This window comes from Limanda limanda, chromosome 10, assembly GCF_963576545.1.
Source record: "Limanda limanda chromosome 10, fLimLim1.1, whole genome shotgun sequence".
In the NCBI taxonomy this organism is placed as follows: domain Eukaryota; kingdom Metazoa; phylum Chordata; class Actinopteri; order Pleuronectiformes; family Pleuronectidae; genus Limanda; species Limanda limanda.
This window is the reverse complement of record NC_083645.1, coordinates 8,118,970-8,134,817: the sequence shown is the minus strand read 5'-3', so window position 1 is coordinate 8,134,817 and position 15,848 is coordinate 8,118,970. Positions and strand designations below refer to the sequence as shown.

General features: G+C 41.3%; 1 protein-coding gene across 1 annotated transcript; it reads right to left on the bottom strand.

Moving 5' to 3' along the window:
- Positions 1–2: 2 nt before the first annotated feature.
- Positions 3–13,376, bottom strand: zdhhc2 (zinc finger DHHC-type palmitoyltransferase 2). The gene is made up of 13 exons (XM_061079741.1): positions 13,119–13,376; positions 9,396–9,422; positions 9,004–9,098; positions 7,751–7,871; positions 7,554–7,623; positions 7,435–7,467; positions 5,956–6,076; positions 5,488–5,620; positions 4,027–4,153; positions 2,578–2,670; positions 2,181–2,296; positions 2,007–2,081; positions 3–1,280 (listed from the first exon to the last, which is right to left on the bottom strand). Exons 1-12 carry the CDS (start codon positions 13,243–13,245, stop codon positions 2,041–2,043), a joined length of 1,104 nt encoding a protein of 367 aa, XP_060935724.1. The 5' UTR covers positions 13,246–13,376; the 3' UTR covers positions 3–1,280; positions 2,007–2,040.
- Positions 13,377–15,848: the final 2,472 nt, after the last annotated feature.

Here is a 15,848-nt window from a genome sequence, read left to right as displayed (position 1 = left end):
AATGGAGAAGAGCTTGTTTTATTCTTGATAAGGCATCACAACTTTACAGTACTTCGCCTCACACATCCATGTTGTCTCGAGTCAGACAGACAGAATAGAAAAATATAAACAATCACCATGAAGCTTTTTTTTAAACAAGCATACATTCTTTAAACTAATGTTCAGTTGTTTTTTTTGTTTCCAGCCGGGGAAAGACAGAATCGTCAAAAGGTGAAAATACTGTACAAAGGGGCTGGAACTGGTTTCTCTTGTTTTTTTTTCTGGAGAACATCCACAATGTTGTGTGTAACAAAAACACTCATCACTATCTGCTTTTTGATCGTGCTCTGGAAAAGGAAAAGTGGTGGACCAACTTAAAAAATGACTGCAATTGGTAACACACAAACTGATTATGCTTATTCAAATTAAAATGTGTGATTGTGTGTGTATAACTTAAAGCGGAACAAACTTGATTCCTTTCTGTGTTACCTATTGAAGTATTTTTTTAAAGATGGTAAAGTATTTTCTCATTTCCGTGTAAACAGATCCGCAGCACCATCACATCGAGGTTCGCTGGCAGCTTTTTCGTCCGGCAGGTTGACGTGTACCAAGTGTCCGCCACGGGGGGGCAGGGTGGAGGTTTAATGTGACGGCAACATCCTCACTCATGCTTTAATCATTCAAAAGAGCCCTTAATCAAACGTGTTCTTACTAAAGACTTTACTTCTTGTTTTTGTTTTCAAGCAAAACGGGGAAAGCATCTCGTACAGTTCACTACAACAAATAGTGTTTGCGTTGACATCTTGAGATGAGAGCATGCAGCATTTCCACAACACAATATGTCGGGTGGTAAAAAACGTAAAAACAAAACTGAAGGAATGTTTTTACATCATATCAACACCATCACTACTGTATAATTAATGTGCAAATGTTTGGCAAACTTATAAAAGCATTTACTAATGTGCTAAGCTATTCAATTAACATAAAACTGTAACATACAAAAGCTACAAGTATTCAAAGTGCAAAACATCTCTTCCTTTAACGCTGCTCTGTGCTTATTCATACAGAAACAAAAGCAAATGGGATTGTTGGAATGCAGTTTTCATTTGGATCCACCCAAATGCGTCCAGATAGCAGCAGATAAATTCAGTAACTGGGACACTGATGATTATACGTGTTGGTTTTTCCCGTTTAAACCTCTCAGAAGAAGGGGGTGCAATATGGAAAACACCAATTGCCGGCGATGTCACCAGCACGTCCTGTTCTGATAGGCACAAACACAGAAGGGGTCCAGCAGAGACCTGTGGGACGAAACACAAAGATATTCATTTTACATCTTCATATGTGAAGAATTCCTCTTAAATCCAGACTGAAATCTTTTTTTTTTATCACAAATGGCTTTATCTAAACTATTTTACAGAACGGTCCTACCATCATTGTGTTTTATTCTGTTTTTATTTATTTATCATTTTACACATTTCCTTCAATTTTATCTGTGTCCTTCAACTTATTTGAGATGTTTTATGAAGAATTCATCCTTTTTATTTCTTGTGCCTCTTTTAATCTCTTAACCTAACCCATCCCATCCATACCAAACCTCTGCATATCTGGTTACCTGCCTGTTTGCACTGCTTTATACTTGTATCTAGAAAATGTACACTAACTTATACTGTTTACACATATTTGTATACAGTATACACTTTGGTTTTAAACTTGCATTCTCTTGTGTATATAGTTTTATAGAAATCTGTTTGACTTTTTATCTGAAGCTCTGTTTAATTTGTTTTATTTAAATTTAATTAATGCGCTCTTTGCACTTTTTGCACACATTTTATTGTGCATTTTATTGCACTGTTTACCCTGTGTTGACAAAAAAAATGAAACTTTATTCTACTCTTTTTAAACTGTTTTAATCTGATTGAGTTTTTCTTTTAAAATATGCCTGTTTTATTTTTGAATTGATGTCCTTTGACATCTGTGTTCTTTTTAGTGTCCCCGTATGAAATGTGTTTCATAAATCAAACTGCCTTGTCTTGAATTGAAGGTTCCCACTCTAGCTGGTTATGCCTCGTGTTCGATGGTCATCCCTTGGTTGCTGGCACCTAAACAGACACATAAGTGGAATGAAATTATTTAATCTAAGTTTTAAAACATCTTATTGTTTGTATGTATTCAAGCAGCTGAAGAAAAAGACACCCGACCTTTCCTTTCTTTCTCCGCTGCACTGTCACTGTCTGTCCAGGAGGGGGTGCTGGCGAGCAGTCTACTCTGGCTGTCCCTCAGCGGTTTGGAGGGGAACTGGCGGCCTTCTGCTGCACTGGAAACACACAAGCACCCATAAGCAGAGATGGCGCCAGGAATTCTGGGTCCCCAGATAACCTCCTCCATCTTGGAATACATGCTCTTAAACCCTGTAATCCTGTGATCTGTAGGATTGATTTAGAACTGAAGGCCATAACTGCTGCATCATTAAGCTGACAGGTTCATAAACTACCAGGGGCTGCCTCTAAGTAACATGTGCACACACCGTTGTCTTCCCACACAGAACTTGATTTGACTTTGAAATGTATGAGTGAATGTGTGTGTTTTTGTACTCACCCCTTGTTGGCAGGGCTGGAGCCTGTGGGTGAGGAAGGCTGCTCAGGGTCCGTGTTCACCAGGCAGGACGGGAACGAGCAGCCGTCTCCTAGACTGAAAAAACAACACAAAGAAAAGGAGGAGGTTTAGTTTGGTATTTAAACAATGAGTGAATAACTCCTCAGTTTAAATGAGATTATATAGATCAGTAGAATCGTATGAGTCATTTTTACCTTAATTGTTACTTGTGAGTGTGTGTTTGTTGGTTTTGTTTCCAGGTTTAAGAGAAAACTAGTGGGTAGATTACCATTAAACTTGGTAAAAGGATATTTATATATATATTTGTCATGGAAGAACCCATAGAAATTCGGTGTGCGGATCCAGATCAGGGGACAGATCTTGGATATTTTTTTCACTTTAGATTAGATTAGATTATATTACACTTTATTGTCAGATTCTCTTCTGAAATGTTTTTGTGCATCCTGAGATGTCCATTTCCTCACATCAAGACTAACAAATAATTACAGAACAAAAATTTTTCTACAAACATAAACAAGCAGGTGCGATTGCATCCAACATTTAAAAACAAGTGGCTACAGTGCAATTCCTTCAACATTCAGTGCTTCGACCACACCGGAACACTAAGTCCTACTTAGAGCTCTGATTTACCAGTTTGAAAGACTGAAGAAAAAAAGAGTCTTTCAGTTCAGTTGAGCCTCTGAATCTTCTGTTAGATGGAAGAAGCACTTTCTTTAACGTAGATTGAGATGTCTTTGATTTCCCAAAGAACAACTCATGGATCTTGATGAAACAAATCAGGCATATTTAAGGGAATAATATTCTGTGTGCATTTGGGGCAGATCCAAATATCTGGTTATTGTGAATTTAAATGTGGTTTCATGAAGAGAATGTTGGGTCTGTGAACTCTCTAGTTAAATATGTAACCAAATAACTGCACCTGAACCTTTCTAGCTCTAACTGCACATTAATAGATGAGTTTATGTCTTTGTCAGAGCAGATGGGAGAGAAATGAAAGAACACGTCTGACATAATTTTTATACTTATTTCAATCAGATTTGATCCTGCAGCGTTTCACACTGTCAGCGCTGCCAATCTAAGAGACCATATAATTCAAATCTCAGCATCTCCACAGGTTACAAGTTGGATTTCATGCTTACTGATCTAAAATTAGTCTCAGCCACACTGCAGTCGTGGCTCCCTCAGCAGAGCCTCCAGTCACTGACCTGACTGTCCTTCAGTCTAGACTCAATATTACAAGTCTCTGGGCTTAGACATTTTAAAATAACCTGCAGGAAGAAGTTATGAATAATTTCTGGATAAACAAACTTGCTTTATTAGGTTTCTTTTTATTATGTTGTCCACCTTGAATCTTACTCTGCCTCTTATAATTTATTTATTTGACTGTTTTCACTCAGTTTTCTTTTGAGTATATTTGGCAGATGACTTCACCTGGAGAAGATGGGAATAGGCCAGTACTTAGCTTCATCACCAAAGACCTGGCGGAAGTTCTTACTGCAGCCCAGACTGAAACCGTTCTTGTCTATGCCGTGACGAAACACCGGTGCCCGTACAGCTTCTGAGGAGACACACATGGAGAGGAAGAGTCAAGATAATAATATAATATAACAATTCCTTTTTTAAATAGCACCTTCAAAACATGATTTACAAGGGCTATATATATATATATATATATATATATATATAAATATTTATAAAACATAGCAATTTATACTCGTACTCATTTTAACTATACATGTCTATATACTTATATATAACAATCTATATACGTATGTATGTATATATATATATATGGATACATCTATTTCTATATCTCCTCATACCAATATAATTCTCTTATACATCCTCATGCAATATTCCTGTGCCATTGCGCATTAGGTAAATTTTACCTCCAACAATATGTCCATAGTGAAAGGTATATAACATGTTGATATTCTTAGTATTTTCTAGTAGTTTTTTTTTCTTTTTATTATATTTTCTATTTTTGTCCACCTCATTCCGACTAGCTGCTGCTGTAACAAGTGAATTTCCCCAGTGTGGAATTAATAATATTCTATCGTTCCAAATCTTATGGCATTGTATCAAAATGAAACTGTCCTATTCTATCCTATCCTATGGTATCGTATCTTGACAGACTAAGCAGACACAGGATACTCTGGGGTTATAGCAAAAATACCTTCAGAATAATAAAAACAATGAATAAATAAAAGCAATAAAAAAGACAGCATGTTAAGACACGTAAGAGCAATAATAAATAATAATAAAAAGAGTAACAGCAATTAAAAATAAAAAGGGACAACATCACATAAGGCGCGGCCTGTAAACATGGCTTTTAAGACCCAATTTAAAAGAATCCACTGAATCTGAGAGCCTTATTGTTTCTAGAGCTTTCACCGCCGCTCGTTCAGACCACTGAGCAACACATGAATGTGAGTGAATGAAGCAGCACTGAATGAAAGTGCCATTGTGGTACAAGTGCAGCACGTCTCAGACCTGTTCCTCCAGGTGTGACTTCTCTCCCTGCCAGTGTCCGTTACTAAGCTGCTTAGTGCTCTGAGCCTCGTGTCTTTGCATTACACTGTAACAGACTCCTGCATGTGGATAATCCACAACACACGCAGACAAAGTGCAACAGTGTTCACACATAATGAGAAACTGCTCCATCTGATAAGGGCCCACAGAGGCTCGTCAAATCACTGCACTGATGAGGACGGTGGCTGATGTTGGGAAAAAAATGCAGTGACACATTCTTCATCATTAGTGGGATATTTAGTAAACAGTGAGCAGACTGGAAGAAGATACTCAGGAAAACAGAGAGAGCTGCTTTCCAAAGGCATGCTGCAGATACTGATGGAACACACTACACACACGGGTCTGAGGTACGCCACCTACCGAGTGTGGATCTGTTCTTGCACACGAGCCAGCAGTGGTAGATGAGAAGAGAGGCCAGGCTGACCGAGAACATGGAGGCCGAGAAGAAGAGGAAGAGGATGTGGAACTTGGCCTGAGTGTCTGGGAGCCCGTTCTGAGGGGGAAACATCACATCAACACTGATACGCAAACACACAGTTGACACTAAAATGAACTGTGGGGGTGAAAACTGGGCTCTGAGCCGGATCTGACACATTTCTACTCAGCTAGTCTACCTGCGGCTTTTTAAATCACTTCTACTTTAGCGGCACTAACTACTTGTCTGGTTCATACCAGGTACTCTCTCAGACGGAAATGTGCTCTACCTCCAGCCTTGTGAAAGAAAAATCAAACACCACATACAGCATGAAACACAGAATACATGATATGTCCTAACCACATTAACATTTCATTAGAGATCTGTGCCGACACAGCATAAGTTATATTTACCATCCAAAATTTAATGAAGTATTGAAGATCTGTAGCAGTAATAAAAAGGCAGTAGAGCAGCGAGTACGCCAAGAACAGCATGAAGTACTTGTAGTTGGAGAATCCCACACAGTTGTTCACCCTGAAGGAAAGAAGGAGACGAATAATGGGGAAGAGTTGGGAGCTGAGAAATCAGAAAATCAAATGAATATTAAATATAAAAATCATAATGAAGTATAATACTTAAACCAAGTAATTTCCCCTAGTCAGTACATTTTGTCTTTATGTTATTACACTGGCATTCTATACCTCCGCCAAGGTTCAACAGTTACACATGGAACCACATCTAAACTTAGATCCAGATTTGTATTTGGATCTGCACCAACCCTAATTTATATGAGTCTCCTAAACATGTCTGATTTTTCTTATTCTGTAAGACATTTCAGAAAATGTTGAAAATGTCATATTCTAAAATGTAGAAAAATACAAAAAGTGAAAAAAAGAAATCCTGATGATGTGTCCGAGTCATATCACATCCTTTTACAAGGTTTTGAGGTAATCTCTTCAGCAGTTTTTATGTAATCCTGCTAACTAACAAACAAAATGAAAACATAATCTCCTTGTTGAAGGTAAAAATAGAAAAAGTATCCACCCATTTGAATCTATTCCCCCTTTCAGGAAATTTCCACTTTGGGAGAACAACTAAGTGTTTTGTGACCTGCACCGATCCTACTGAAGTTCTGTACATCTGCATTTGATGGAAACTTGGTTTGTTGTGGGTTATGGGCCAAGGAAAAACGATTTGATAATGAGGACAGATCCAGGAATTAATTTTTTACTTTTGTAAACATTGCCAGATTTTATATTTATGAATAATGCAGAGATCATTATGAAAAAAAATCAGATACACTGTATGTGAAATGTTAATGTCTACGAACCTCTGACATTGTATACAGTTTAGAGACATTTCTGAATAAACCATGAATATGCAATATGGTGATAAAGTGGCCGACCAGCAAATCAAGTATGTGCTCTCTGAAAGGACCTCTAGTATATTAAAAATAAATCCTGGAACCTATTGTTTTATAAATCTGTAGAAAATCTGTGTGACAGCTGATTCTCATATTCAGTCATCTTTTTCTTCCTGGTTCCTCCTGGGTTTGAAAACCAGACGTGGTGCAACAACAACATGACAACGAATGCAGACAAACAGAATGAATGTTCAGCAAGAAGAACTGGAATCAGATTTGTTTTGTCTCCCTCTGCTGCCAAAATCTGTCAACTGGCAGGATGAGATGTTCAGTTCTATCCAGTCAACAAGCTGTTTGTCTATTCCATGTGTACAAGCACTGTTAGATTGAATGTGACTGGACAGTGTGAAAACAACACATCTGAATTCTGAGGTGTCTCAAATAAAAAAGTATATATAGGACAACACAGCATGTGAGTACAGCGGCACAGTGTCATGAGTTTTAATCATGTGAGTGTCACTATACGCACCAAGGGCAGTGGTGGTCCATCTTCAGGATGCATCTGTAACACAGCAGGGTCAGACGTCAGTCAGAATGCAATACATCGTGTTGTGTTTTCTCTAAAGGTGCATGAGCAGAGAGCCGTACTTATCACACACTGAACAATGGTGACATCGATCAGGCTTCAGCAGCTGGCAGCGGTCGCAGAAACGGATTGCTGGAGGAGACACAGCACGGTCAGTCACACAGCAGCAGCAGCCTCTCCTGACACCTGACCCCGGACTAACAAGCTGACGGGGGGGAACTGAGCTGCTGTTCTGCATCTGCACTGCACTGTACTGTACCTCCAGAGTTGGTGCGGGTGTAGATGGGCAGATCCTTGGCTATCCTCCTCAGGATCTCCTGCTGGGACTCTCCACGATCTTCACGCTCCAGCAGCTCCTTGTCAGAGAAGGACAGGTGGAACTATGTAGGGCAGAACAGAGAGAGAGAGAGAGATGGAAGACAATAAACACCTGTGATTTATCAATAGCTCGACTGCTGAGCAGCGACATTTGTTTCTAATGATTTATTTCAAACAGTCAAACATGGATAGATGGATGGATGGATGGTTGGACAGCCGAATGGATGGATGGACAAATAGACAGATGGATGGATGGATGGATAGATGGGTGGGGCATATGAACGGATGGATGAATGCATGGATCGACGAGAGACAGATGCATGGAATGGATGAATGGAGGGGTGGGAAGATGGGCAGATGGAAGGAGGGAAGGATGAATGGACAGAAAGATTGATGGATAGACATTTCGATGGACGGATGGATGGATGGATGGATGGATGGATGGATGGATGGATGGATGGATGGATGGATGGATGGATGGATGGCTGGATAGATGGAAGGATGGCTGGATGGACAGATGGACAGATGGACAGATGATTGGACGGACAGACGGATGGATGGATGGATGAAAGGATGGATGGATCGATGGCTGGGCATATGGACGGATGGATGGAAGGATGGACAGACGGACGGATGGAAGGATGGACGGACAGACAGACATTTGGATGGATGAATGGCTGGAACAAAGCTAAAAAAATCCTAAAGAATAAACATTTAGGCTCTTTGTGCACCAGCAGATAAATGGAGCAAAGCTACAAGAGCTGCTATTACTTTCAGCCACTTTAGGCCATTTAGGATCACACACTGGAAACAAATAACTGATAACAAGCAGAACAGCGCCCATGACATTTGTCTCATATTAAAATCCCAAAACCTCAAGTCATCCCCTGATCACATCTCAGAAACAGTATAAGCTTTCAGTGTGAGGTGTGTATGCATATGTGCTTTGTCTCAATGGGAAGCAAAAGGAAACAGTGGCTTTTCTTCGGAGATGCATGTGTGTGTTCAGCCTGCTGAGCTGAAGTGCTGTGGTCAGGATCAGAACCATTAGAGTGCAGCTCCGAGCACTTCCACCGGAAAGTATTATTAGTCTAAATGCAGCGTTCAATCACTCTGCGAGGCTGCACTGCTCTGTAGCCTGCCTCATCACCCCAGACAACCGTTAACACTGCGTCACCGAGCAGACACACTTACCTCCTTCAGCGGGTTCATGGGCCTGGTGAAGATGGTTTGCCAGTACGCCCACACAAACATGATGAAGATGGCATGGTACACCAGCAAGAACACCACTGAAGCCAGAAAGATGAGACATAAATAAGTTGTTTGCATTTAACCATTTATTTACAGATTGCAGGTTCATCTAATGTACTTAAGAAAATGTATAATATAAGTGTGAGATAGGATGCCTGCCCTCTGTATACACAGTGGAGAAAAGCCCTTCATCAAACATAGAACTTCAGAATTGAAAGTTAAACCTGACGACCCACTTCCTCTTGCTCCTGCAGGTCCAGTGGCTCAGTGCTTGACAGATGTAGAACAGCTGGAGACACTAAAGTCAAAGTTAAACAGCATCACAGAACACTTACCCTTTTTCCCTGTGTCTTCAATAGATTCTGTAAAGATAAAAAAGACACAGTCATGAATGTGCTGAACTACAGTAGGTGAAACACTGTGAAGGCCAGTGGGGAAAAACGAAAGTTTTTCTTTTAAACCCTTGACACGGGCAGCGCCTCCTTGTGGTGATGTATGTGTGCTGCATGACAGTTAGTCGGAATTCAAATCAACTAGGTAGAAAAATGCTGACACTGCAGACCCTGACCATTCCACACCATTCACAAAATCAATACACGTGATCCCCGTCAAACAGCTCCACACAATTTTCCTCTCATAAATATTTATATATATATACATTTTCTCTCTCTCTGTCAAAGGTCAGTCTGAGGGTCAAAAACTGTTTTTCGGGTTAGAATTAGGTTTAGGTCAGGGTTAAATATTTAGTTGTGTTAATTAAGGTTAGGGTAAAGGGCAAGGAAATACTTCACGCCAATGATTGTCCTGACTTAGATAGAAGTTCAAGGTTATGTGTTTGTGTGTGTGGGAGACAGAGGGAGACAGAGAGAGAGAGACAGAAAGAGAGAGAGACACCCGAAGATCTGGACTCAGCACATGCACACACTCACAAACTCAAACACACAGACACACACACAGAAACACACACAGAAACACACACACACACACACACACACACACACACACACACACACACACACACACACACACACACACACACACACACACTGTCATATGTCTCTTTTGAGGACATTCATTTGACCGCTGACCCAAAAATCTGATTTTTAACAAGTAAGGACACAGATCTTTTCCCTGATTGGATGAGTTGTCCCCGAAATAACTGGACTGTAGTCCAAAATGTGTCCTCAAAGGTAGCATATGATGGATTCGCACAGACACATGCACACACACGCACACACACAGCAGGAACTGTGGAAAGGTGAGCCAAGGAGCTGAATCAAGGCATACAGCCAAAAATCGTGTGCTGCACATTGCCAACATAAAAACCCCAGAGTCCGTCACTAAAGTTTAAGAGTGTGTGCGTATGCGTGCATGTATGAGTGTGTGTGCGTGTGTGTGCATGCACGTGTGTGTGTGCATGTGTGTGTGTGTTTGAGATTAAATGCATCTGCAAGGATGTATAATGTGTCTATGAAAACGTGTCAAAAAAGATAAATGCCTCGAAAACACACTGACTCCAAGACAGGGAACACCTGATCTCATATTTTTAACAACGTCAGTCGAATGAGGAAAAACATTCGGTGCTTAAAAGAAAGTGGGTCAACCACAGATGGCTTGGGGTGAATTATGTAAGCCAGACAATGGGATTAACTGAGCTGCTGAACGAGAGGTATCAGCTGACGATACTTTCACACAACTGTCTCTGTGTCTGTCTGTGAAACACATGCTGGTCCGGAGCTGCTGTTTTCATCCTCCTTCCCATGTGACTCCAGAACATCACAATTTAGTTTTTGTTCTGCAGGAAGCAAAACATGACGGGCAAAAAAAAATCCCCTAATCAAACACTGCTGTTGTTTTTGTCGCCTTGCAGAAATCAAAGATGTCTTGATGTCTCATGGGCGCCGGCAGACAAAGAGGTGACTCCGGGGTCGGATGCTCTCCTGACCTCTCTGCTGAACAGGAGTGGGTTTGGATTTTTGAATGGGAGTCAAGACAGAGGCACATTTGTACCATGAGGAGAAATGTATAAATTAAAGCCGCCATGGTTCACTGCAACAACAAACTCCACATTATTGATACTCACATGGTTTATTCAGAGAAATACATTTTCATATATGAAATAATACTGTTTTAAATCCAAACAGCCGACAGCAATTCAGTTGTGAGAATTATTATTATCTCCCTGAACAAGGACCTGTTCAAAATCCCCACCACTTATTGCATGGTGTGAATATATTTTACAGTGTTTTATCGATTTGTGGTTTTTTTTGCCTCTTTGTGTCTGTTTCTCTTTTCTGGATGGACATTTTTTCACTCTTGATGTTTGTTTTTTGTCTCTATTGGCTTTTCTACATTTTTCTTAACATTATTATTTCTTATTTTTTTACTTCTCTTCATAATAATGTTTCATATTTAAGTGGTTTTGTTAGTCTGTGGTCATTTTTTAAACCTTTTTGTTGTTTGTGGTCACTTATTTATCTCTTTGTGGTTATTTTGTGTCTCTTTCAGGTTATTCTTTATCCTTTGTTGTTTTCTATCTATGTGTGGTTGTTTTTTTGTCTCTGTGTGGTTGTTTTTTGTCGTCATGTTGTTTTTTTTTGTCACACAGAGGTTCCAGTCAAGATACTCTGAGTGCCAAGTAAGTCGGCTGGGTTCCATCCATGATGTATACTGCCCTCTGATGGGCGGGGCATGGAAGGGGATCAAGCAGATCGTATGCCATCCACCTGACCCCATCTGACCTCCCCCCTGCTGGTGCACCCATGCAGTAACATGGCACTATGACCCCTGCAGCATCCGGACCTCTGGCTTATCCGATTTAAAGACAAACGTGAAGGTGTATACAATGCTTCCCCATAAGGTTGGGCTATAGTTGAATAAGAGAACACGTAGTCTGAAAACGGAAGCCTCACTTCCTGTTTTATCTCTGTTAGGTCTCATTAAAACCGTCTCTCTTTCATCCACCTTTTTGACGGAGGAGATCTTCTTTCCCAGATAACTGACGAGCTTGAGCAGGGGAGTATAGGCTGCTGAGACTCCTCTGAGACATCCTAGAAACCATTACTCACTATCCAGGTCAACTGTGTTCACCGTTCACCGGGGGGGGGGTTCACCGTCTGCAAACACACCGTCCAGCGTACAGAGCAGCCAGAGCTGGAGTGTGAAGGAGGGGAGGCAGGGCCTGACTGAAAATCCATTACAGTCAGATTTCTTGCCAAAAGATAATGCTGGTCTTGTTGTGGTGGTGGATATAAATTAAGATAATGAAGCCGGGCGACTACATGAGCCTGAGGCTAATACAGTAAGTCCTGCAGATAGTGCTGATGGGATGGTAGTGGTGGAGGCAGATAATGACTGAGACACTGTGGTCTGATCTAATCCCATTCTGCACAGCTTGTCATACTGTGCCATAAGAATATGATCAGACCTCCTTCACAATAAAAGCAGACCGTCAAATCGAATTCTGACATGATTTGAAAATAAAAAATATGCTCAACAAAATACACACTTCCCCATAACAATACACTCACAACTGTTATTGTCATGTGATCGACACTGGGGACAGACTGTATAAACAACAAGCCAGACGATAAAAAAAACAAAAAACAATCAGAATCACAAACTGCAAAAACAGAAACATCCCCCACCCCTATGGCAAACACACACACACACACACACACACACAAACATACACTGACCAATCACTCACACACACACACACGCACCAGTTAGAGCCCCTACTACACACACTCACACACACACACACACACACACACCAGTTAGAGCCCCTACACACACACATACACACACACACACACACACACAACCACACACACACACACACACAACCACACACACACACACACACACACACAACCACACACACACACACAACCACACACACACAACCACACACACGCACACACACACACACGCACGCACACACACACACACACACACACACACACACACACACACACACCAGTTTGAGCCCCTACTACACACACATGCACACACGCATCCTGCTCATACTAGAACCCAGACAGCTGGTCTCTTACCTATGCACAGCTGCAGCACATACGCGTAGTAGGACCAGCCCACTATGAGGGCGATGAAGAGCACTGGGATCCAGTACAGAACTCTCTGACAGCCCCGCTTGATACTACGCGAGCCCGACGGAGCCATGGTCTAGGAGCGGACCATTCCTCGTGCGCATCCGCGTGTTCCTCCTCTCCCTGCCCTCGCTCAGTGTGTGTGAGTGTGTGTGTGAGTGTGTGTGTGTGAGTGTGTGTGTCTTCCTGTGGACTGTCACTGCATCGTAGCTCCGGCTCTGATCAGTATAATCGGCAGCTCAGACGCAACATCCCACCACCACCAGCACTTCCTCCCTCCCTCCTCCCTCCCTCCGTTGCTGCTGCTGCTGCGCCGCTCCCCTCTGATCGTCCTGCTCAGCCGCTGGCACAGACTACAACCAAACATCAGTCAGCTCTCTCACAGACATACACACACACTTACGCACACACGTGTACGAACACACGCACGCGCACACACACAGGAGTCATGCAGCACCCCCCCACCACAGGTTGCCATGACGTCCGGGGGATGCTGCAAGCCTGGCACATTATTCAGGCGCCAGCAGATGGGTTCAATGAGTTCACACTCACCGGTGTTCAAACAGCAGGCTCTGTTCACGCTCAAAACACACACACACACACACACACACACACACACACACACACACACACACACACACACACACACACGCACGCACACACACACACACACACACACACACACACACACACACACACACACACACACACACACACACACAGGTTTGCGCACATCCTTTCTTTGCAATGACTTGTTTGTTGTTGACAGCCTTAACATAACATTATCCCTAACCTTGACTGTGACTTATTCATGCCTAACCCTAACCCAAGTTTAATTCTAAGCCTAACCCCTAAAGCCAGACTTAAACCCCAAACAGCCCCAAATTGTAGACCGGACAAAATGTCCTCAATCTGAAAAGTATGTGCTCAACATGGTCTTCGTGAAGATCTAAGTACAAGTAGCCACACTGCAGATACACACACCTGTGTTGTATGTTAGAGGAGCTCTGATTGCAGTTATAGCTCTGCCACAAGTTTCCGTGTTTCTTACACTCTGTCCTCTTTACTTGTATCAATGTGATGTGACTGATTTGATCAGATTATTCGCATGTATATAATGTGGTTCCAGCAGGTGTCAGGGTTGGTGCTGACAGCATATGGCAGTGTGGGTGGAGGCCTGCAGGATCCACCTGCTTCTGCAACGTTCACACCCAACTGCACCTGCAGGAGCATTCTGCCGTCCTGCGGTACATCCTGCAGCCCTCCTGCAGGGCTGCAATCTGTAGCCGTTAGTTGCTACCATCACATTTAACTGAATCATTTCTGACATTCTCAGTTTGAATTTGAAAAAACATTAAGATGGGATTTAACACCTGTTGTCTGTTGTTGCGCGTGTGGGTGTCATTCTGCAGCAATCTGACACCGTGCATCACAATGTGTCCACGTCCGTCTTTAGAGAGAGGACAAATGGGAGTCGCTTCAATGAACTGCTGAGAATAGGTGCAACTATAGTGACTTAAACCAACAACTGACCCCTGACATGACAATGACAGTTCTTATTAGAAAATAAATAGATGTCATCGACAACTTAATGACTAAAAACAGAATTTTATACAAAACACATAGAGGTTAATGACACAATGTACTTTTTCTGTCCGGCATAATTTTTTTTCATTTAATAAGAGTTACACCTAAAAATATGCTATATATGCAGTTTACACCTCTCTCACTTTTCACGTTATTTATTGTAATTGTCCTGCAATTTTTAGTGTGACTGTCAGGTCTGAATCTAAATCTATTCAAATTAATTTTCTGCACCACTAGCATGGTTTTAAAATGATCTGTAATCCTGTAGAAAATGCAAAACAGATGTATCTTATCAACATTATATAAAAACAAACTTTGTGTGCTGATGTGTGGGCGGAACGCTGCAGCAAACTGGATACACAGATCACAGTATGTAAATCTCAGATTTACAGAAAGGACAAATGGAAGACGCCTTAATGTTGTTTTAAAACTACTGAGCAACTATGTGCAACTACTGTCGGTGACCAAACCAGACAATATAATACAACTGACCTCAAAAATGAAAACCATCAGTGTTGATTAGAGACTAAATATATGTTTTTTATTACATATTAAACTACTTACACACAGGTTTAGCATGTCACTTATAAAAAAAGAGCCTTTAGTGAGTTTTTTAGTTCTGATTTGATACACGTTCCAAAGATCATTCAAATTTACACCAGTGTCTTTACAGAAAAATACAATTCAACCTGTTTTATAATTTCCATGATGACTCCAATGGACTCCAATAGTCACAGTTAAAATGAATATGTGGTTATAGCTATTTACTAGGCGGGATGGATCTAATAAAAGACAATCCTAAGTAGCATTGTGGGAGTTGTAAGATCCAGTTTTTTTGAATTTTCACCTACATCAGCAACAAAAACAGCTCTGCTACATCAGTTTTTACTGGAGTATCTATTTCAGATGGTACACTGTTGTCTTAAATCACATGAATTGCTCAAATCAATAAAAGGGGGATCCTGTGTTTATCAAAACAGCTATGAGTGGATATGTTGAGCCAACAGAAACGAGCATTGATTTTTCCTGCCACTTAGCTAAAAAAGCTCAGATACTTGCATAACTGAGGTTTTTATGCACAAAAAAAAG

Excerpts from the sequence above, each read along its gene's own strand:
- zdhhc2 (XM_061079741.1), bottom strand. The coding sequence starts at position 13,245 with ATGGCTCCGTCGGGCTCGCGTAGTATCAAGCGGGGCTGTCAGAGAGTT. Across the intron at positions 2,671-4,026 it reads CCTATTCCCATCTTCTCCAG|TCTAGGAGACGGCTGCTCGT; the intron begins GTGAAGTCATCT and ends TTGTTTTTTCAG. Across the intron at positions 2,082-2,180 it reads AGCGGAGAAAGAAAGGAAAG|GTGCCAGCAACCAAGGGATG; the intron begins GTCGGGTGTCTT and ends GTGTCTGTTTAG.